Source organism: Canis lupus, chromosome 3 (genome assembly GCF_003254725.2).
Source record: "Canis lupus dingo isolate Sandy chromosome 3, ASM325472v2, whole genome shotgun sequence".
In the NCBI taxonomy this organism is placed as follows: Eukaryota; Metazoa; Chordata; class Mammalia; order Carnivora; family Canidae; genus Canis; species Canis lupus.
Window position 1 is genome coordinate 36870948 of NC_064245.1, and position 24132 is coordinate 36895079.

The 24132-nt window shown below is 39.8% G+C and overlaps 1 protein-coding gene across 5 annotated transcripts in view; it reads right to left on the reverse strand.

The window, feature by feature from the left end:
• Positions 1-24132, reverse strand: part of CHRNA7 (cholinergic receptor nicotinic alpha 7 subunit) — a 135002-nt gene that overhangs the window by 79726 nt on the left and 31144 nt on the right. For 2 of the 5 annotated variants that reach the window (XM_025437403.3, XM_049108003.1), the window contains one exon: positions 4947-4991. The exons of the other annotated variants lie outside the window; for them this stretch is intronic. In XM_025437403.3, coding sequence (XP_025293188.1) covers positions 4947-4991 — 45 coding nt within the window. The remainder of the gene's footprint in view (positions 1-4946; positions 4992-24132) is intronic. 5 annotated transcript variants of the gene reach the window in all.

Genomic DNA, 24132 nt, shown 5'->3' on the forward strand with positions numbered 1-24132 from the left:
AAAACTGGAAATGGAAGAAGTGGAAAACCTGAACAGGCCAATAACCAGGGAGGAAATTGAAGCAGTCATCAAAAACCTCCCAAGACACAAAAGTCCAGGGCCAGATGGCTTCCCTGGGGAATTCTATCAAACCTTTTAAGAAGAAACCAAACCATACCTATTCTACTAAAGCTGTTTGGAAAGATAGAAAGAGATGGAGTACTTCCAAACTCGTTCTATGAGTCCAGCATCACTTTAATTCCAAAACCAGACAAAGACCCCACCAAAAGGAGAATTATAGACCAATATCCCTGATGAACATGGATGCAAAAATTCTCAACAAGATACTATCCAATCGGATACAACAATATTGTTGATCTTCACATTTAGAAGAGTGTTTCCTTCTTTCCCTTCCATTTCTATAAAGCACCTGTGAACTCCACGGTCCACACCACCAGCTTTCCTCCTGCCATCTCTCTAGGGAGTCATTTGGTCAGAATATTTTAATCTTTTGGTTAGAATGTAAATTTCACAGCCTTATTATAAATGGCTTAGGAGAAGAAACTGGGTCTCATCTACTTCTGGATCCTTCTCACATGACCCAGTTCAATGCCTTCTACATAGTAGGTACTCAAAAAGATCAGTTGAATAGGTAAGTGAGTTAACAAATTTGAGTTTTAGAACAAATGAAGTTGCATACACTTCTGCAAGTATAAAAATTAATTAAAAATAAGCTGTGCTTGAAAGAAATTTAGAAGTCTCCAGTGACATCCTCCAAAGCAAGCATGTTTATTTATGATGCCCCCGAACTCAATGCAACAAATAATAATGCAGTTACTATTTTCCTGGAAAACAATACCCTTTGAAAAAATATTTCCAAATCATATACACTGTTGAAGATCATTTGCTTACTGGGGGATAAGGAATGTAGGCATCAGGAAGACAAATCTGTCTGTGACCTAACATGCAGTGAGCATATTAGGTATTTCTCACTATGTACCATAGAGGATATGGGGAATGTCTGGTTTTATGCTAAAAAGGAAGCATTTGCATTATCTCTCAGAATTCCCAGAGCTTCACCTTCACTACAGCATTTAGATGTTATTTGGAGTTAGCTCCATTTTGTATGATGACACCTTAGCCCTCCCTCAGTTCCTAGGTTGAGTTTTTTGTTTTATTCATTAATTCCAGAAAAATTATTCCAGGGTGGAAGCAATGGTATTCACATGCAGTGGTCAGTATAGATCTGTTCTAAAGGTCAAACTACCAGATCAGGTGTAGGCATGAAAGACAAGAGATAAGGGTGACTCTGAGGCTTCTAATCTGAACAAATGAATACATGGAGTTACCAATTATCCAAATAGAGACAGCTATTATAGGCCCGAAGGGCAGGCTGCTCAAAATGTACCACTTTAGGCATACTGATTATTTTAAATAAAAGTTATTTAGAAGAGTCTGTGCAAGAAGGACACTCAGACCCTCCTCTGTCCCCCTGAATGCAGGAAATAAATTTCTCCCCTGAAAGTTACTCTCCCTACCAGAAGCTAAAGAGACTTCCTTATCACCAGAGATAGGAAATTTAAAGCCAGAAAGGCAATAGAAACAACACTTGTCACTTTTTACTAATTTCCTAGCACAGTCCAAATTCCTTTCAGAATTACTTATTAAATAAAGCTCCCAAAGTTAAGGGTTTTTTGTACTGCCAATTCCTCACAGATTTATTGTCTCTTTGCCTAAAAAGTTCAAAAACTATCTGCTTTGGTCATTTCTGTATGTCTCAATGTCATTATTGGGCCTCCGTGTGCATATAACAAAATTTTATTGTTTTTTTTTCTCCTATTAATCTGTCTCAAGTAAATTCAATCTTAGTCCAGCTGGAAAACTTTAAAGGGTAGAGAAGAATTTTTTCTTCTCTTAACTATGGAGGGGAAAAGTGTAAAAGGGAAAGAAGGGATGGTCTGGAACACACTGGGATCAAGAGCCTACTAGGTGCCCACATTGGGAACACCAGGGAGGAAGTTGGGTTGGTGCTGTTAGCTCCTGAATGGTGTCTTCAGTCTAGATACTGGGCCCTCCAACTCCTGAGCAAGGAATGGCTGGACAGACATCAAGAGACAGCAGACGTGGGCAGCCCAGGTGGCTCAGTGGTTTAGCGCTGCCTTCAGCCCAGGGCCTGATCCTGGAGACCCAAGATCAAGTCCCACGTTGGGTTCCCTGCATGGAGCCTACTTCTCCCCCTGCCTATGTCTCTGCCTCTCTCTCTCTCATGAATAAATAAGTAAAATCTTTAAACAAAAAGAGAGACAGCAGAGGGAACTCAGGAGTCATGAGTGAGTTAGGAGAAAAACCTAAGGAGAGGTTTCCAGACACTAGGTGAAGTACGATTTCAAGAAAGAGGGGCCAATCAACTCTACCCAAACACTCCTGAGAGACCCAGTAAGATAAGAGGGAAAAATCAATCCCTAGAAAAGGCAAAACAATACTGTTGTTCTACCCCTGGTAGGGAGTGTGGGAATAGGGCAGGTATCAGACATCATTTGGGGTTATGGCAAAGTTCTGTTTCCTGAGGGAGATGGTACTCAAGAGCTGAAAGCATTCCCTGGCAGTACACTTAGGGTCTGTTCATTGCCTTGCATGTAAAGTTTTTGCCTTGAAAGACACCCTAGTCAAAGAGCTTCATGAAACATATAAGTGAAAGTGACCACTGTCTGCTATTCTACTTTGAACTGAACTCAAAAATAAGCTAGATCTATAGAAAGATAGATAGATGGCCAACTATGGAATAAAGCAAGAATTGTAAAATGCTAATTACAGAATCTAAGAGGTGAGGATACAGACTCACCATAAATTCAACTTTTAAGTATATTTGAAAATTTTCAACAAAACAATTGGGGGAAAATGTTATTCATAGGATAGCATTCAGCAACCTGAGAGTTAGTAGTTTGCTCACCCCAAGGCTGAGAATGCATGTGAATAGACTGGTGACAGTCAGGGGCAGGCCTGGGTTGGGAAAGGAACTTTGCTGTAAAGGTGAGAAGGAAACCAGAGTCACTGCTGAGGGTTAATGGGGACAACTGAGGTTCATCTGTATGCTAATGAAAATGACCTGCAGACACTATTATGGGGCCACAAGGACAGTTGTGAAAGCAAGGCTCTTGGCAGGGGCCAGGAAAAAACCTCCTCCCAGGAGGGAGGGCCTGCCTCTAAGGGGAGTACAGACCCTGTGCCCATGACCAAAGGAGGGAAGCTAAAGCAGGTGTGCACAGGCTTTAGGGTAGGATGTGCTCACTACAGAATGTTACTTTAAATACTGCAGGGAAATCTCCCAAAGGTTCTGTGAGGGATCTCATGTATAGTGAAGCGTCCTCCATGAAGTGAATGTTTTCTTTCTCTCCATTGCCACATGCATGTCTTGTCCTAAAGAAAGACATTTTTCCCATATCTCAGCTCCTATCCTGGAACACTCACCCAAGAAGCAAACAAAAGGTCAATGAAAAATACCAATGTCTCTATGCTAAAAATTGGGTGACAAAAACTTTGAAAGATCAAGTGGGTTATAATTCCCTTAATTCCTTGCGTTCAACAAAATTGAATGAGAGAGAAACTAGTCAAACTGTCAGCTGATACACCCTGATAAAACTATGTGATTTTTGGCATGTCATCTGGAAGAAGTTCAAGGAATTAATTAACATTGCTGTAACAAAATGTCTTTCATTGTGAACAACACATTACTACATCTATTTTTAAAAGTCATAGAATTTACAGTGAAATCTGCATCAGTGTCTCATTTCTGGTAATAAAAAATAGTCATCTATGAATTAATTTAAAACAAAGCCCCATCTTTGGTAGAGAGATGAATGTCACCTTGATGAATTAAGTACGAAGAATCACCATAATCCTAAATCAATCTAGAAGAAAAAAATTAACACTTATTGTCTAAAGGAATAATTTTTATGTAAATATTTACATTTGAGAAAATCAAGACAGAGTGATTAATAAAAGACCTGCAAACAAAATTATATGACAGTAGGATAAAATTTTATGTGAAAAGTGGAAGCGCAATTCAAGTGCAAAGACAGGGACTGTGTGAAATATCCAGCAGTTAAAAGAAGGCCTTCTTCACGTATTTCTTAAGTGAATGATATAGACATAAATTATTATGTTATTTAGGTTCCATTTAAAATAGAGACTAACAGTTTTACTTTCAAAGGTCTGTATTTATAAGTTGCTGGAAGAGACATCATTTGCAATTCATTAAATTGAGGTGAGAATTTTAAGATGTCAAGTTAAAAATCCATGAATGGAATATAGTACTTCACAATTTTTGAAGGGGCCACTAGAAAACTAAGTGTGGAGACCTCTAGTTTAGGCAACTCTCTGGATACCATTTGCATCCAGAGGGCATGGGGAGTGAGGCAGTCTCCTGAGCCCTAGGACTAGTCAGTACAGATTACAGACATGCTACAGATTTGCTACAGACAATGCAGATCTTAATCTTACTACTTTTCTTGCATGAAGTGCTTTTAAAATTTCTCTAAGTCGGGAGGCCTGGGTGCCTCAGCTGTTAAGCATCTGCCTTCAGCTCCGGGCACCATCCTGAAGTCCCAGGATTGAGTCCCACATTGGGCTCCCTTCAGGGAGCCTGCTTTTCCCTCTGCCTATGTCTCTGCCTCTCTCTCTGTGTCTCTCATGAATAAATAAATAAAATCTTTTAAAAATTTTTAAATAATAAAATTTCCTTAAATCAACCTAGAGGGAAATACAAGCATGTACTGAGCTCTGCACAATGCAGTGAGAAACATCCAAAAGTGGACGTTTTATTTCACATACACTAGTTTGAGCGCAGTGAGGGAGGACTGCCCTGGCTTTTATCAGAGGCTCTCTGCTTCCCGTGCATTTCAAGAATTGGCATCTGGAAAGCAAGAGCAGAAAGACCACAGGAGAGGATTGCCATTGTCTCAACTTACCATCTGCAGCCAAATGTTGGTGGTTAAAACTTGGTTCTTCTCATCCTTCAAAGAAAAAGAAAGAACCATAAATATGGTTTATATGGTTTACAAAAGAGGGAGTGATATCATTATTCATGCAAGAATGGGACTGCTGGGACTCCTGGAGTCTGTGGGAATCAGGAGGTACCAAGTGCTTCCAAATACACTTAAGCAGCATTTCCCCAGAGTTAAGGTTTTCTCTTTATTCTAAAGTAATGCACATTTATTATAGAGCACATACAAAACATGAAGAAGTATAAAGAAGAAAATTAAAACCCCACAGCCCCACAATCCAGAGATGACACTTGCTAATGATTTAGTTTACTTTCCTTTGTACCCTTTACAATAATTTATATGCTTAAGAAAATAAAATTGGGAATAAATTCCATTTTTTAAGACACTCTTTTTTTAATTATTTATAATAGTCACAGAGAGAGAGAGAGAGGCAGAGACACAGGCAGAGGAAGAAGCAGGCTCCATGCACTGGGAGCCCAACATGGGATTCGATCCCGGGTCTCCAGGATCGCGCCCTGGGCCAAAGGCAGGGGCCAAACCGCTGCGCCACCCAGGGATCCCGCATTTTTTTAAAGTCAAGTTTATTGCCAGAATGTATACAGTTTTAAACAAATATAAATATCTCATGCTTCCCTCCCCCAGGAAAGGGAACATAACCTGTTAAAGCTGCCATGCTGTATGCCAATGGTGCTGTTTGGGTTACATTTCTCCTTGGTCACTGTGGATCTGCCTGCCTTTTCTCTCATCTTCTATCTACCAGGAAGTATGCCTAGCCACACACACCTGCAAGGTAAATTCTGCCCTAATGAGTAAACCAGGTTTCAGAACGGTAACACAACTTTATGAAGGAGCTATTCAAACCTGGATCTTTCTGACTCAAAGTCTTTTTCCCCACATTTCCAAACCACCTAAGGATGGGGTCCAGCAGGTCTGTGCTCTAACCATAGCTTTGCTCCAGCATAGGAACCTAAAGAAAATTCTAATCAACATCAGCCTTTCCAATTGGGATGTAAGCAGTGTCTTATCACAGCTGGACAAGCCCAACATGGCCCAGCAAAAGTGAGTGTACACAGACTAATGAGTAAGTTTCATGCAATACTTATACTGAAATGGTGTTATTCAGCATTTGGCACTCAATTCCCAACTAAAGGACTCTAAATTCACAATTGCCATTCTCTCTAGGAAAAAAATATTTATGCCCCCAAGCAGACGTGCCTAGAAGCGGAGACTGTGAGCTCCTCCAACAGGAATTATCTGGCCCCATTAACTGATGGCATACATGAGAACAGACCCAATGGCAGAAAGAACATGGCATCTGCTGAGGCGTGGTCAGAGGGCAGGGATACTAATGAGAAATAAATGCTTTTTCTCATTAAAATAAAAATGTGTTGAACATGTAAGGAATTGGCAAAGATTCTTTGATGCATCAATGCCCCCTGGCTCAGCAGCTCACACTCTGAGCAAATTTGAGAGGTGAAATTGGCAGGTCTAGGTATGTGAATCCCAAAGAAAGAAAAGAGCTGCTTGGGAATGGACAGTGGACAACATCCCAGTAGGGTCCTAGACCACAGTTGTGTCCAGAAGAATCTGACACTTCTTGGCACAGGGAAAATATATCCTATTTTCCAAAATAAATATTTCCAAAATAAATATTTTGGTGATAGAGAAAATATATCATATTTTCCAAAATAAAACATGGTAGTCTTTTTGGTGGAAAAAGTTATATAGCTAACATTTCTCTGTACTCCATACTGAACAAATGGTCCCCGATAGAACCATATATTTGAACTGCATGAGTACTCTAGTTCCAGTTCAATCTCCAATATTATTTGAAAGCATCAATGAACTCTTTTAGGACATATATTCATTGCATCAACTTATTAAGGAGTTGTTATTTTTAATGGACTTAAAATTAGCCAGTGTTCCATTTGGGTGGTTTTCCTTCTAATTGCATCTGTGTCTCAGCTTCTGAGAAAAAGGCTTCTGTGGTTTGGGAGCTCAATTACTACCAATCTAATTAAAAGGCTTTCTTCTTTCCAACATTCCAACTGAAACCTCATTAGAGTGAAACGGAATTTCTGCATATGTAGCAGCATGGGACTGAAGTGCCGGCATTTCAAACTGTAATCAACACTGAGCAGCAGCCAGCCACCGCCCGGGAGCACAACGATGCCAGGTAGGGGAGTCCTCCTTGGAGACTCAGAAGGACCAGCCTGCAGATTGGCAAGGAGGCTGCTATGTGCATTCTCAGGGTGGATCTCTCCTCAGCTTCCATACCAGGGCCACCTGCTGGCTAAGACTCTGGGCTCTCTAAGTCTGCACAGCAACAAGGTATCCTACCTCTTTCCCATTCCCATGAGCAGTGTCCCTTCTCCATCACACAGTGAATGTTTGGGGTTCAAACTTAACCCCCACTGTGATGGTATCTGGAAGCTGAAGCTTTGGAAGATCAGGTCATGAGAGCAGAGCCTCCATGAATGGGATTAGTGCCTTATAATAGAGACCCAAGAGAGCTCTCCTGCGCTTTCTGCCACGTGAGGACATAGAGAGAATATAGTCTATGAACCAGAAAGCAGGTTCTCACCAGAAACCAGATCTGCCCATGTACTAATCTTGGATTTCTCAGCATCCACATCTGTGAGAAATAAATGTGTGTTGTTTAAGCCACCAGTCTGTGGTATGTTCATTACAGTAGCCCAAGATGAAGACAGTACCCCACCACACATAGTCTGACTTTACTCAGCTCCAGATGGGGACTCTCTGCCCTCATCCAGCTGCACTGCTGGAAGAATAAAGTCTAAGGTTCCTAGTGAAGTACATAGCCTTTTCATAGTCCTGTCAAGTGTTCAAGTGTTCATTCATTCATTCATTCATTCATTCAACAAGTGTTTACAGAACACTTCCTGTCTCTGGCATTACTCCATCTAGACTTGTAATGGTAAGAGATGAGCATTGCTCTTGAGCTCACAGAATGTAAAAATGTGAGTTGGGGCTGGGATTACACAACTCAATAGTGATATAATTACAAAAGATGACAGGAAGAGAGCAGAGTACCTTCAGAGAAGATGACAGGGTGGAGTGGCAAGGATGAGCCTTCATTTTTATGCCCTATGATATCGGAAGACCAAAAGACATGGATCTCTCAGGCCATCATTTGTACCATTTGCCCTTCAAGACCTCACTTCTCCTCACCTCCTGGTGAGGCCTGCTCTCCCCCACACCTTCCTCCTTGCTTCTGCTCTGGACTGAGGCTGACTCCTGGCTCACCAGAGGCTCAGGCAGACTTTGTCTTTACATAGGAGAATGTGGAGCAGTGAGGCGAGGCATTAGGGAGACAGATTATAGTTAAGCATGAGGAAGAACCTCCCTGGCCTACTACAGTCCAGCCTACTTCAGGAAATACCTGGCAACCAGCTCCTGGAGTTATAAACACAGAGGACAGCCACATGACTGAAGAGGACATGGACGTCCCTCGGTAGCCCTTCAGGGTTGCAGCTCAGGTGACTCAGAGCCCAGATAGTCTACAGTGGTCAAGTCTCCTACACACCCTGGTGCCCAAGCCCATACCAGCCTCTAGCCCTCCCTTCCTGACACTCCCAGCACACCCACAGTGCCCTGCTTCCAGAGCCTTCTGCCAGAGAGCCTAAGACACAATTCCAGCCTGCATTCAGTAGTTGTGCCTCAGGGTTTGCATACTGCTGCAGATGCCGAGGTAATGTGGAGAACTAGGCACAGAGACCGAGCCTTTAGTTTGGAAAGTTGGCAGATGGATCTGTGGTCCCCAGATGCCTCTCTGGCCTCAGGCATTAGGATGTTCCTGGCAGTATATATAGGGGCTCCACCCCCATCACTCAGAATCTACTTACTTAACCCAAGAGGGAAATATCCCTCCCTTTCATCTGAACATCCTCCACTGACAGTAAAGTCACCATCCTCCTGCACTGCACTTGAGCTGGTTTAAATCCTGAATTAGCTGATGAGGCTCCATTCAATAGCTGGATGACACACTGATCAAACACTAGGATTCCTGTGGAAAGGGGGAATGCTATCTCCAAACCCTAGTCCCAAACCCTGGCCCAACAAGCAGCACAGAATCTGAACATGGGTTTCAGTGATTCCAGACTCTTAGGCTGCCACTTGGCCATTTCTGTCCTGACCCAGCCTGGCAGGATGGCATGGAAGGGCAGATCCCATACCAGCAGAAGACCCACCAGGCTCTAGACTTTCAATCTCAGCCACTCAGATTCTGTGGGTTTAAATTTTCTCTCCTAGGAACAAGGAGATTAACAGTTGCCCTGAACACCTCCCAGAGTGGAAGAGGCAAAGAGAGCATCATACAAGTCATGACATGTGACTCAGTGCCAGTGGTTATCCCTGTGGGGCTACTCTCACCACAGAGCTCTACTGTAAGACTCACACTCCTTCCTGACCCTGGGACCACAAAGGAATAGACAGGACCTGTAGTTGCCATGGAGTCACAGGAAGCCCTTGCAGCAAAGTATCCTCAACGCCAACAAGCCTAATGCCTCATTTTTTTTTGTTTTGTTTTGTTTTGTTTAATCTGAGCACTTCAGAATATTATTCAGCCTTAAAAAATAAGGAAATTCTGCTATTTGTGACAGCACAGATGAACCTATGAACCTAGCGGACACTATCCTAGGTGGAATAAGCCAGACACAGAAAAATAAATACTACATGATTCCACTTTTATGAGGAATCTAAAATAGTTGAGCTCACAGAAGCACAGAGTAGAATGGTGGCTTCCAGGGGAATGAGAAGTCTTAGTTCATAGGAAAAAAAGGTTCAGCTCTACAAGATAAATAATTCCTGGAGATCTCCTGTGAGACATGGAGCCTATACTTAACAATGCTATATTATATGCCTAAAAATGCAGCCACTCTGGAAAATTGTGTGGAGGTTCCTCAAAGAGTTAAAAATAGATCTGCCCTACGACCCAGCAATTGCACTACTGGGGATTTACCCCAAAGATACAGATGCATGAAACGCCGGGACACCTGCACCCCGATGTTTATAGCAGCAATGTCCACAATAGCCAAACTGTAGAAGGAGCCTCGGTGTCCATCGAAAGATGAATGGATAAAGAAGATGTGGTTTATGTATACAATGGAATATTACTCAGCCATTAGAAATGACAAATACCCACCATTTGCTTCGACATGGATGGAACTGGAGGGTATTATGCTGAGTGAAATAAGTCAATTGGAGAAGGACAAAATTATATGGTCTCATTCGTTTGGGGAATGTGGAAAATAGTGAAAGGGAATAAAGGGGAAAGGAGAAAAAATGAGTGGGAAATATCAGAAAGGGAGACAGAACATGAAAGACTCCTAACTCTGGGAAATGAACTAGGGGTGGTGGAAGGGGAGGTGGGCGGGGGGTGAGAGTGACTGGGTGACGGGCACTGAGGGGGGCACTTGATGGGATGAGCACTGAGTATTATTCTCTATGTTGGCAAATTGAACTCCAATAAAAATAAATAAATAAATAAATAATAAATAAATAAATAAATAAATAAAATCTGCTAAAAGGGAAGATTATATGTTGAGCATTTGAAAGAAAGAAAAGAGAAAGAAAGAAAGAAGAAAGAAAGAAAGAAAGAAAGAAAGAAAGAAAGAAAGAAAGAAAGAAAGAAAAAGAATTTTTAAGATGATAGCTTATGGTTTAGATTGTGGGGAGGGTTTCACGTGTATATATTCATCTCAAAACCCGTCAAATAGTATACATTGCATCTGTTTAGCTTTTTCTAGGTCAACTGTACCCCAATAAAGGGACACGTTTTTTAAATATATTTTGATTTAAGCAGCCATGCTTTTTAAATCAATCTCCCAGAATAATCATGTATTTTCTTTGAGTACAACAGTTCTGATGATGTGTAATGTGCTATCTTGCATTTCATGGAGCAATTATTCTTCTGGAAGTTGTACAGCAACATTATTCAACATTATTTTGCAGAGCTCCCAACACTTTTCCTTTGCTTTTTTATAGATGCTTGGAAAAAGTAGACAACAATACATCTCACTGTATCTAAATTCTTGTCTGCAGAGAAAAGTGTTAGATAACATAAATTCCTATTTGTGTAGTCTCTATAGTTTATACCAAGGATTACTTCTTTTATCTAATTTAATTTTACACCAAACATATTTTGTCCTAGTTTTATAGAATAATAAACTGAGAGTCTGTGGTTTTTCCTGAGTCAGCGAGATAGTAGGTCTGACAAAAAAACAAAAAAACAAAAAAAAACCTCTACTCTTATCCAGAATAAGATATAAACTCCTATAAATCAGTAAGAAAAAGGGCGGACAATCCAATAGAAAGACAGGCAAAAGGCGAACAAGCACATGATTTTTACTACAGAGAATATCAGCAAATAATATCTGAAAATAGCATAGCTAAAACTTCAGTAGACATTTGCATTCTTTCAAATGTCACGTGTGCACACATGCATGCGTACACTTTTCTTTCAACTCATTCAGTCTTGTACCAACTCAGGAAAGTCAGTACTATTATTATTCTCATTTAACAATGGGGATTATCAGAGAGCCCAAATTTAACCTAATATGTCTGTTCTGTTTGAAGTGAGTGTATATCTCCTTTATAATCAGGAGGGAGGGGAGTGCATTAAACTATCAACTGTGAAACAAAACAAGCTTTTGGCCCTGGGTCACACAGCTCAGTGTGGAAGCTGAGATCCAACCCTTTACCTGTTTATCTCAACACCTGTGCTTGAGCCGCGATGAGACTCTGCTCCCAATGTCCTAACAGTGAGCACCTTGGTGATGTTAATGAAAAGTGGTTCCCTTTGGTATTTCTATTATACAGGAGTTCTCCAAGAGGAGAACCTCCAAGAGGTCTGGGAACCTCTAAGGTTCTGAGATGCTTTAGAGAATCAGTGAAGTCAAAACCTTTTTCATAATCAGTAGATGTTATTAGGCTGTTTTCCCCCTCATTTCCTCATGAGCACTGAGTAGAGCTTTGCAGAGAGCACATGGCATATGATGTCAGCAGCAGACTAAATACAGAAGATAAGAGAATCCAGTTGCCTTCTATTAAGCTTGGCATTAAGGAGATTTGCAAAATATAAAACAGTGCCACCCTTCTCACTAAAATTGTTTTGCTTCAGTAAATACAGTTACTTTTCAGAAAAATATTAGTTAGATTAACATGGCATGGGTTTATTATAATATTAAGTCAATTAGTGAACTTAAACTGTTTTCTTAATTTTCATTTCTAACATGATAAATATTGATTGATATAACCCACGTAAAAAAACCTGGGGGGGAATTCCCAATAACTTTTATGAAAGTAAAAGGGTCCTGAAGCTTAAAAGCTTGAAAGATGGGGCAAAGGGCTCAGCATTTGTGAAACGTTCTGTTTCTTGTACCTAAAGACCTGGCCCTCTAAGGGTGCAGAGGCCTATTCCATCTCTGTTACCATTTTGGGGTTGCTCGTGGTCTTAGGAGTACAACTGAAAAGTCTAGATATCACAGGCAGACTGGGTGTATTACTAACAAGCTGTGTAAACTTGGGGTGGTCCCTGCGCTTTACCCAGACTTGGTTTCCTCTACATAAAAATAGGAAACTGATTGCCATCTCTCCAGAAAGTTGCAAAGATTAAATGAATAGCACACAAAAAGTGCCTATAACATAATAAGGTTTTCCACTTTTCAATGATCAGAAACAAGTTCCTCTGACACAGGTACTGGGGAGGCTTAGAAGGTTGGCCCACACAGGCAAAATCTCCTCTCTATCTGACTGCCTATCTTTGGAGGTGGCACATAATTACATTAGTTTTATTCTCACTGAAATCTAGGCCTAACAGGTAAATGTCTTGACGTCAATATTTAATTTTCTTAATGTGTTAAGTGTATTCTGTGATGTATGAATGAGAAAATGTGAACCTTTTCAAACAGAATGTGTATAACACAGTTCCCTCATAATATAGATGTGTCTCCTTCTGTCAGCTACTCAGCTTCATGGCCAGCTTGGCCCAGGAACCTCACTATTTTCCTACTGAGGCTCTGGAACTCCTTAATCACTGACCTGGTTAAAGATATATACTTATTTCTAACAGTATTGTTAAGTACTAACAATGGAAATGTGTTATGCTATGGTCCTTTAAAACAGCACCCTTGGGATGCCTGAGTGGCTCAGTGGTTGAGTGTCTGCCTTCAGTCCAGGGTGTGATCGTGGGGTGCAGCGATCAAGTCCCACATCTGGCTCCCTGCATGGAGTCTGCTTCTCCCTCTGCCTATGTTTCTGACTCCTTCTCTCTCTCTTTATGAATAAACTGTTTTAAAAAAAAATAAATAAAACACAGCACTCTGAAGAGCCTGATACTGTAGACAATGCTCCAAAGAACTCCACTGAAACAGACTTGGAAAACTGCCTTTAGAACTACCCAAAGTGATTTTTATCTTTTATTCTATTTTTAACTATCAAAGTTAATTCTGCATAGCTCTACAACACTGTTTTCAGGAGTAATGCTGAGAAAGACTTGAAGAAATCTGTAAAATCAGGTCAGAGTATAACACACACACACACACACACACATACATACATACACACATAATTTTTGTTTTCCTTCTAATAGGTCAGTGTGTAATTCCTTACTGACTTAATCCCAGGTAAGACAACATATCATAACCAAAAGTGGTCCATCAGGCTGACTCCCTGGAAAGTATTCATACTAAGGGTAAGTGTGTGTCCTAAGCTTAAGTCCTTGATTTGACCGATGCCAACTGATTTTCTTTCCTGAACAAAACCCATTTCCCAGTCCAATATTGAAGGGACTGGAGCCCATCGTCAAGCCAGTCCAACTGCCTATGTGTACAGATATGAGAGGGATTCCCCGGGGAAGTTACTTGCTCTGACCTTGTAAGGTTCCTGCTGAGAGCACCCCAGCCCCAGCACTGCTCAGGTTCCCCAAGGAGGGGGAGGTTTCAAGAATACGTTTTTAATTGGAACTGAAAGGCCTTCTTTCCACTTCTATAAGAGAGAGGGCCTCCCTATCTCCCCAAGAAGAACCAAAATTGGAAGAATGAAGCCCATGAAGGGGATCATGAGAGTAGAACCTAACAAAGAAGACATCACATCTTGAGTTAGCAGAGCCGGGAAGTGGAAGGTGTGACAATGGGAGCAGGGGAGATTATGCAGTGCAGGAGAGGTCAGAAGGGCTTCAGTGGCCCTGGGTGATCCAGGAATCAAGCTTATCTCAATTCTCCTTGAACAGACACAATAATTTTCCCTTTACGCTTAACCATCATCCTAACTGAATCAGTGTCCAAACACTGCCTTTACTGTTTACCACACACGCAGCACACATGACACATTATCTTCAATTAGGCTAAGAAAAATCACATACACCTCCAGACCCCCACAAATGGGCCTGAGAAATTACAGAAATGTGTGCAACTTCAGCACCAAGCAACTTCAGCACCCAGCTTTCCGATGAACCCTGGTGGGAACTGGCTACGGCACATCTCATTATAACTGAGGGTCCTCTAAAGACACGAGCTGGGGATATGGGCATCCCAAAAGAACACCCCATGTGTAACTGGTACAAATGTGGGTTCAAAAGGCCAGAGAGGAGGGGAGGAAGTATGTGAAGGGAAGATGGGAGCAGAATACAAAGCAGTAACATTTTCTTTCTTTGTTGCTATTTGTAGAAATATTTCTAATATTTCTAATAAGGGACAAAAATGATGTTAAAAAAAGTTCACCACCATTGCAACTCAGAAAATTAAAAAGTATGAGTAGAGAAATTATGAGGATAAGGCCTGGGCAAGAGGAAAAAAAATTGGAATGACAGCTGCATAAACAAACTAAGGTAATAAATGAATGAATGGATGTATTTTTTAAAATAGCAAATACAAAGAAGAAAGGAAGGCAAGATAGGAATAACTAAAATATAAAACATAGTCTGGAAAAAAGCCCAAACAAGAAGGGCATGCTTCACATGAGTTCTCTATACAACTTAATAAAGCCTTGGGTCAAATTAAATATGATTTCAAAGGCAAAATTACAAAATAACCAAATGAAATGAAAGGGAAACTTCAGAGTTAAATAAATAAACTGAGAACCAAAACAACACGATCACATTATCTAATAAGTTAGACACAAAAAGGGACAAAATAGACCCAGCTAAAAACTGAGTTACTGGCATGAAAGCAAGGCATGAGATAATCACAGTTTGTGCAGAGGAAAAACACAAAGAGATTAAGTCAATTAAGGAAGAGGTCAGAGACGGAGGTGACACAGGAAGATAGAACTGGAGCTGAAATGGAGAATAGACACAGAAAATTAAGTGCACAGATTGTGGTAAAACAGTAGATTCCATAACATGAATACCATCATGCCACAAAACACCTAGAAATACTGGGGGGAAAATCAATCAAAGCTTTTTAAATATAAAACTTAATCTCATAAAAAAATATGAGAAATCCCTCAATACAAAGAATACAAGAGCAAACTGAAATGAACATTATGAGTACATGAGTTGATACTGGAAGAGCCTTGGAGGTAGAACCGTGGTGGCCAGTTATATTCACAGAGAGCTTGAGCAGTGCCTTGGTGGGACTGAAGAAAAAGCTTTGATTCCACAGGTGAGGGGAACTGAACCAAACTCCACACCACATCCATCCACATGATACAGGCCACAGTCCTGTGGACACCCCTACACTTTCATGGATTTTATCTCCAGCAGCACTCCCCCAAGTTCTCATGGAAAATATGCAAAAAAGATCAACTTATAACTCTGACATGGAGAGGGAAGGAGCAACTCTAGGGGAACAGGCCACCTAGAACCTTCTCCTTAGCAAAGGCGTACCCTTCAGACTTTGTCAGATCTATTCCTGCTGGGGAGAGGGCATCCCACCCATACCAGTACCCTGTAGTCTTTCTGACTCTACAGAATGGGGAAGGGAAGAGCTATATCACCAGGAAACACTTGAGGAGCTCACACCCCCAGAACACAGACCCTCCCAAAGCATCCTAGCATGCTTCCTCTCCTCACCTTGCCATAATACCACAAGGTTCCAGTAGGACACCAATGGGTAAAGCTGAAAGCTCCCTGACCAAGGGTGCCAAGGGAAGGTCAAGGTCAAGCAAGGGAAACAAAAATAAAGACACTAGAGGAATGTGAGGCCTCTGGCAAGCTACAGCAAACGGTAACACGTAATCACTAGCCAAACTAATAGAAATTCTCATACTAATGGTGTTTGCCTCAATTCCTATTACCCTAAAAATCATTTTTGGCTTATGACAGGAAAACCACAAGGCAACTAAAAGACAAGAAAAAATAATCTGAGGAGACAAAGCAAGCATCAGAACAAGACACTGACATCAAGTCTGAAATCCCATTCAACTGTAAGACACATGTATTTTCCAAAAATGTTAAAATGTGAAAAAAATCTTAGAATTGATGGACTATGGTGTAAAGTGTATTTTTACAGATAATGAAAGTTAAAGAAGGTATGAGAATTAGCAGAGACTTCTAACGATCCATCTCTACATCATTCATTCCAATGTTCAAAAAACAAGTGGGGGCAAAGAGCCTACACAGGCATTTCCTCCAGAATCAACAGTGAGATTTTTACACATTATCTGAAAGGCAGAGACATTTCTAAGTTTGCAAATGTTACTAAACTCATTCAAACAGAGAAGGCTAATGGGAATGATCTATAGGAACATATTGCTAAACTATAAGAATTAGAAAAACTGAATTTCATTGTGGTAATTTCAGAGCACTAACAGTTGCAACTCAGGAAAAGAAGTTGAGAGTCCCTATCATTTCCAAATAGCATGCTACCCTGAACATCTTAATCAAGAAGAAGATAATAAGCAATATGGGAATATTTCCCTCTTCCAAATATTTCAAAAAAATACAACAGAAAAGGAAAAGATGGTTATTTAAAGCAACCAAAGATCTAGTAAAGGAGAGGCCAGATGGTGGGGGCTTCTGTAAAAAGATAAGCCAATATCTACCACTGAACCCCTTCAGAGAAGTCTGAGGTCAGTTGGTGGCTGAGCACGGGTGTGGGTGCAATCTGTGCATGGGAACCTGACAGAGGTGCATGTTGGAGGTGATGAGCACCACTGAAGTAGTCCAAAGGACTTTCTCATAGCAGCTGACCCAAAGTTCTTTCTCTTCAAGCTAATTATGTGACCAAATGCCCACCTCTGGTGATAGACTTTTATTAAGGCCCTGCTCTCTGCCAATATGGAGAGGCAGGAGCATTATATGGCAACACTTCATCCTCTACAGGGGTTCCACAGGTCCCATCCTGATCTAAAGGTGGCCCAACATGGCCCAGCATGCCTGTTCTGAGGTTTTGATGTTCTCATGCATGCAGCTACCTAGGAAGCCCCTAGTGCGAACTCCAAACCTAGGAACACAATAGCAGAGAAGCCTGTATTTAAGGTTCTACCCTTTAAAGAAACCAGGCTGGGATGACCTTGGAAACCTGAATGATAAAAAGTATTACCCAAATGATGTACATCAACAAAAAGAAAGCACTATGATGCCCTCTCAGATTCCCAGTTCGTGCTGTTATCACAAGGATTTTGAGATATCTCAAAGAACTTTATTAAATTTGTGGTTCCCAAGTGGAATTACAGGATCTTTTTTGCTCTTCTATACAATCTATAAATAATGAGTCCTCTACAGATCTTTAGGCTCTAATCCTTTTCTTATGGACTTGTAGAAAGCTAATAAATTGCCAGTACCCAGAAATAACTTGGTAATTCATTCTAACCACCGCAGAGTTCTCACATTAAGAAAGGAAAATTCTATACCTCTCCATTCCTCAGCCCAAAAGTCCATTTCCCATCTAATACAGAGCATATTCAGATACCCTATTCTACATGGAACAATGAGGAGCTAAATAAGCCAAATTCAGACTATTCACAGACCTCATTTCTTCTTCTGGGTAGTACAATGAAGTGATTCATGTCATAAACCACACTATACCAATTACCAAGAAAAATGTTCCTATCACAAAATCAGGAACAGAATGACTTTGGAACTTTTTCATGATTCCAGTGATTAAATAAATAGTTGGCATAAAGTTCCAAAGTATGCCCTTCCTTAATAAATGACCTTTTGTTATGTGTCAGCTGCTTAGTATTTCAGCAAAATTTTTTTCCTTATAAACCCTGAATTTGCTAAGAAGAAAAATGCTTATGCAGGGGATGCCTGAGTTTAAATCTACAACAACTATGGCTGAATCTCTCTTCTACAACTTCCCACCTTCTCAATCCACTCTATAATCATATTTCACCTTTGGATCAGAATAAATTGCACCCATTTTTATATTCATCATAATGTAGAACAACAATTGGTTTCTCTTCAGTTTAACAAGGGGATGACCTTGTCCTAACAACTTGGATTCCATAGACAGATTGTTATAATGGATTAGGTTATGAAATTAGGAGAGATTCCCAGGGAAAGAGGTGCTTCTTGACATTTCTTAAGAACTTTCACCAACTTTCAGAGTGAGTTGCTCTCTATCTTCTTCCTAGCTCCCAAAGATACTTCCTAACCTCCCCTGACTAACCACATGTTGCAGCACTCACTTCCCCCTCTGCCCCCAGTAAGACCTTCTCAAGATGCCACCTAAATTGTTTTGCCAGGAGTTTAAAGACACGCCCTGTTCTCAGTTGTCCTTATAATCTCTGACAGTGGCGAGCTCTATCAGAAAGGCACAGGTGAATGATGGATAAGATCATCAGAACACACCTTCTCTTCTGGCTCTTACAAACTGAATAAAGATACTAATAAGAAAAAAAAATTGCCCAATAAATTCACAAATGAAAAGGAAAGGAAGAATACCACAAAGATTATGAATATGTATAGCTGCTTTGGGTGAAAGGGGTAAAATGAGACTTCTCAAAATATACAAATGGAAAATAAGTGATAGATTGCCATTGAATATGGTTTGTCTTCTCTCATTTTATTGGATTGATTTTGACATCAAATTTATAAATGAACAAAACTCTGAAATACTGCTACATTTCCACATTCTGGATTTGTCCTCCTCTGGGTATGGGCTCACAGATTTCTCACCATGCATAGTAAGAAATGATCCTGAGAAAATGAAAGAACGATTGGCTTCCACAGCTATAAACCTTTTTCTTAAATTTGTACTAATGTAAAGGTGTATGTATATAAAATAAACCAAGTAACCTTTTAAGTATTTTAAAGTGGTAATGTTCAGAAGCTGATGATGGTATAGCAAAACTGGTAGTTTCCAACACTGTGAGTCAATGTATAAACTGCTACATACTTTCTTCAAAGCAACCTTTAAATTTGCCTTTATGTTGAGACTTAAAAAAAAATTAACTTTTTGGGCTTATTACACATCTAAGAAATTACCTTAAAGAAATAATCAGGAATCAGATAAATAAGGAAATCCAAAGGTATTCATTATATTACTTATAGTGCCAAGAATATTATAAACAAGTTAATTGCCCAATAATAAACTGTAGCATATCCATAAAAGGGAACACTATGTAATTACTGAAATGTTTCTAAAATAATGTAAAACACATTAAAATGTGTGAGAAAAACACAGTAAAATGTGTTCTGAAAGAAAAGCATAAAATTGCACTTTAGTATTATCCATTTTTTAAATTCTATTCTGGTGATCCTCCTATTTCTCATCCCCTGTTTAGTCGTGAATATGATTTGATTCTTTCAATACCAAACTGCTCTATAAAATCTTTTCTCACATCCAACCTGCTTTACTAAGTATCTTTACCTCTCTAAATAAAATAGATGCATGATGTGATACTGACCTTAATGTACACATAACTTTAGGAGTTATGATTCCTATCTCATTTTTGATACTATACATTTTGACTTAGAGAATTTTTAAATCCTCATTGCAAGAGCAATAAAAATACTTAAGTTCTGGAAAGATGGAGTAGATATACTTTTTCCCATTCTTACCATTAAATATAACTTAACTGGGTGGCGGGCACTGAGGTGGGCACTTGATGGGATGAGCACTGGGTATTATTCTGTACATTGGCAAATTGAACACCAATAAAAAATAAATTTATTTAATAAATAAATAAATAAATAAATAAATAAATACAACTTACAACAATTAAGACCTCTGTAATATTATATATAAGGCAAAAAGACTCTAAAATGTGTACAGGAGAAGGCAGACTGCCTATAGACTTTAGTACCCAAGGAACAACACTGCAGTGAATTCCCCGGGTTTTATTTTTGATTCTTATGTCCCAGAAGGACAATTTAAAAGCCATGACTTCTACCTCCAATAGGCAGTAATGTAGGGGTAAGTAGAAATCCATATCTGGGAGGTGCTCATTCCTTTCCCCTCCCCTCATGTCAACAGAAGCCAAGTAGAAAATCTTAAATCCACCCTCACATGGCAGTTAGGCAATGCCCCCTCTTCCTCTGCTGTAGTGGTGTCAGAGAAAGACAGGTAGCCAGAAAGTTTAAGTAAGACTCAGATTCTTATAACATAATGAACAAAATTTATAGGTTACTATTGAAAACCACTTATCATACAAAGGACCAGGAAGATCTCACAGTAAAATTAAAAAGACAATCAATAAATGCCAACAACAGGATGAACAACTATAAGATGTAGAATTATCTAATAAAGATTTTTCAAGCAAACATCATAAAAATGCTTCAAAGAACAATTGCTAACATGATAGTATTAAATGAAAAGATAGTCTTAGAAAAAGAAATACAAGATATAAAGAAAAATCATGACAACTTCAGAGGTGAAAAATAAAATAGCCTAAATAAAAACTAAATGGATAGGCTGAACAGCAGAATGATTGAAAAATTAGTGAACTGGGGGGGAGAACAATGGATATTACCCAATTTGAAAAACAGAAATTAAACTAAAAAGAAAAAATGAACAGAGCCTCAGGGACCTATTTGACTACAACAAAGACCTAACACTCATATTATTGGAATCTTGAACCAAGAAGAACATGGAACTGAAAAAGTACATGAAGAAATCATAGCTGACACTTCCCAAATTTGACAAAAGATACATTTATATAGTTTCAAGAAGTGAGCAAACCTCAAACAAGATAAATCTTAAGAAATCCCCACCAACACACATCACGGTCAAAAACTAAAGACAATGAAAAAACCTTTAAAAACAGCAAGAGAAAAATAATACCTTATCTATAGAGAAAAAGCAATCAAATGATAGTTTATTATTCATCAGAAACCACAGTGGCCAGAAGAACTTGGAATAACACTTTCAAGTTTTAAAAGAAGGGTCAACCCAGAATCCCATCAGCAGTGAAATACATTGATCAGGAATGAAGGTAAACTCAAGACATTTTCAGATGAAGACAAGTAAAAGAATTTGTTGCCTGTGACCCTTAAAAGAATGGATAAGGAAAGTTTACTAAGCAAAAAGGAATCAATAAAAGAAGAAAGCTTGAACATAAAAGAGGAAAAAATAGAGCAAGCAAAAATATGGGTAAATATGATCAGCTTTATTTCTCCTGTTGAACTTTCTACATTGTGTTTGATGGTTGAAACAAAAATTATAAAATGGTCTGAGGTGATTCTAAATGTATGTAGAGGAAATAGTAAAGATGATTATATTATAAACAAGGGATGGTAAGGGATGCAAACAGGGGTAAGATTTCTGCTCTGCACTCAAGTAGATAAAATGACCACATCAGCAGATAATGATAAGCTATTTATATTAAAGCAACACCTAGAAGACCCACTAAAAATCTATACAAAGAATTTCACTCAAAAACATTATTGACAAATCAAGAAGGATTTTTTTTAAAAAGTTTAAATAACCTATAGAAAGCAGATAAAGCAAAAGAAGAAAATTAAAAAAGACGGAAGAATCAGAAAACAAAAACAAAATGGCAGACTTAGGCCTTAACATAACAATAATTTTATTAAACGTGAATGCCCTAAATATAGCAATTTAAAGATAGAGACTAGCAAAATAGATGAAAAAACATAACTCAATGATGCCGTCTACAAGAAACTTGACATCAAATATAACAGTATAGGCAGGTAAAAAGACAGAAAAAGAAATATCATGCAAATGTTATCCAGATAGATCAGAACCAGCTATATTTGTAACAGATAAAGTAGCCTTCAGAGCAAAGAAAATTACCATAGATAAACACATTACATAATGATAAAAGGGTCAATTCACCAAGAAGATATAGCAATCCTATATGTGTATGCTCAAAACCAGAGAACTTCAAAACATACACAACAAGAAAACCTGAAAAAGCTTAAAGGAGAAATATAAACATTCACTATTATGGTTGGAGCTCTACATACTTCTCTCTCAGTACTTGAAAGAACAAGCAGAAAGAAAATCAACAAACTTATGATTGAACTTAACAAAACACCTACCAACAGGATATAATGACATTTACATAACATTTCCCCCACAACCACAAAATACTCTTTTCAAGTGCCCACTGAAAGCATACCATGATAGATTATATTCTGGGCCATAAACAAACCTTAACAAATGTAATATAATTGAAATCATACAAAATATGTGCTCTCCAACTGAAATGAAATGAAATGAAATAAATGAAATGAAATTTATAGAAAACTGTATCAGTAGGACAAGAAACTATTCAAAAGCTGTAACACTGAAAAACTTACTTCTAAATAATATATGGCTTAAACAGGAAGACACAAAAGAAATGTTTAAAAATACATTGAAAATGAAAATATAAGATCAAAATTTGTAGAAGTGAAATAAAACAGTGCTGAGAGAGAAACTTATAGCACTTGGATGCATACATAAGGAAAAAGGAAAAGTATCAAACCAATAGTCTAAATTACTACCTGAAGAATCTAAAAAAGGAGCAAAAACACCCAGAGAAAAAATAATAAAAAATAAAGAGCAGAAACTAATAACATTTAAAACAAATAGAGAAAAATCAATGAAACAATGAGCTAATTATTTTAAAAGACCAATAAAATTAACAAACTTTTAGCAATACCAAACAAAGAAAAGACAGAGAAGACACAACCAAAATAAACAATAAAACAGGATATAAAAATAGATCTTGGAAACAACCAACGTATAATAATAAGATGGTACAGAGGGGCGGGGCAAGATGGCAGAGGACTGGGGTCCCCAACTCACCTGGCCCCACCAACTTACTTAGATAGCTTTCGAATCATCCTGAAAACCTATGAATTCAACCTGAGACTTAAAGAGAGAAGAGCTGGAATGCCACAGAGAGAAGAGTTTGCAATTCTAACAAGATAGGAAGGTAGGAAGGCAGGGCAGGGGTGGGGGGGGTGGAGAAAAAAGATTCAAGTGGTGGAGGAGCCCCTGCGAGGAGTCAGGCTAAGGCCAGGCCAGGAAACCGTCATGGGAAAGGAGAGCCCAGCCCCCAAGAAGCAAGAACTTTAAAAATCCGCACTGCATTCTTCTAGGACAGAAAGGTGTTTAGCAGGAACTCCAGCAAACCTCAGGAGGGGCAGTGGAGCCTCCAGTCTCCCTCAGTCACTAATAGAGGAAGTGCGCCTCGCGGGGAAGAGCACACCACAGACCTCGCGCAGGGCTTGGTAAAGCGCTGGAGCGCACACCCAGCAGGGCCACGGGAGAAGCTCAGGCGAAGGCTCCGGGCAGGAAGGGCTGTGCTCTGCTGCCTTCAGGAGCCTCGGCACCAGGTGCGTGATTCCAGCAGCACAGGCCCCGGATCCCAGGGCGCCAGGGGACACAGCCAGTAATCCTGCACTGCCCCCAGACAGGTGGAGGCAGGGAGGGTACACGACTCCAAGGACTCTCCAGCCACCAGGTGCCCCTGAGCTGTGCAGATCAGCGCCCCCTGCCACCAGAGCATACAGGCCAGTGCAGACCGGGAGATCCTGGTAGTTACTGCGGGAGCTGACTCCAGAGACGGAGACCTGGCCTTGGCCAGTGTTGTTGTCCCTCCTGCTGTCACGCTGTGCCTGGGATGGATTGGGGCTGCCAAGAAACAGGTCTCATGGCTAAACAGCTCCCACTCAGCCCAGCACCCAGCAGGGGCAGAAAGTTCCCCCAGGGGCACACACCTGAGAATCAGCACAGCAGGCCTTTCCCCCAGAAGACCAGCTGGAAGGACAAGAGAAGAGCAAGTTCTTGAG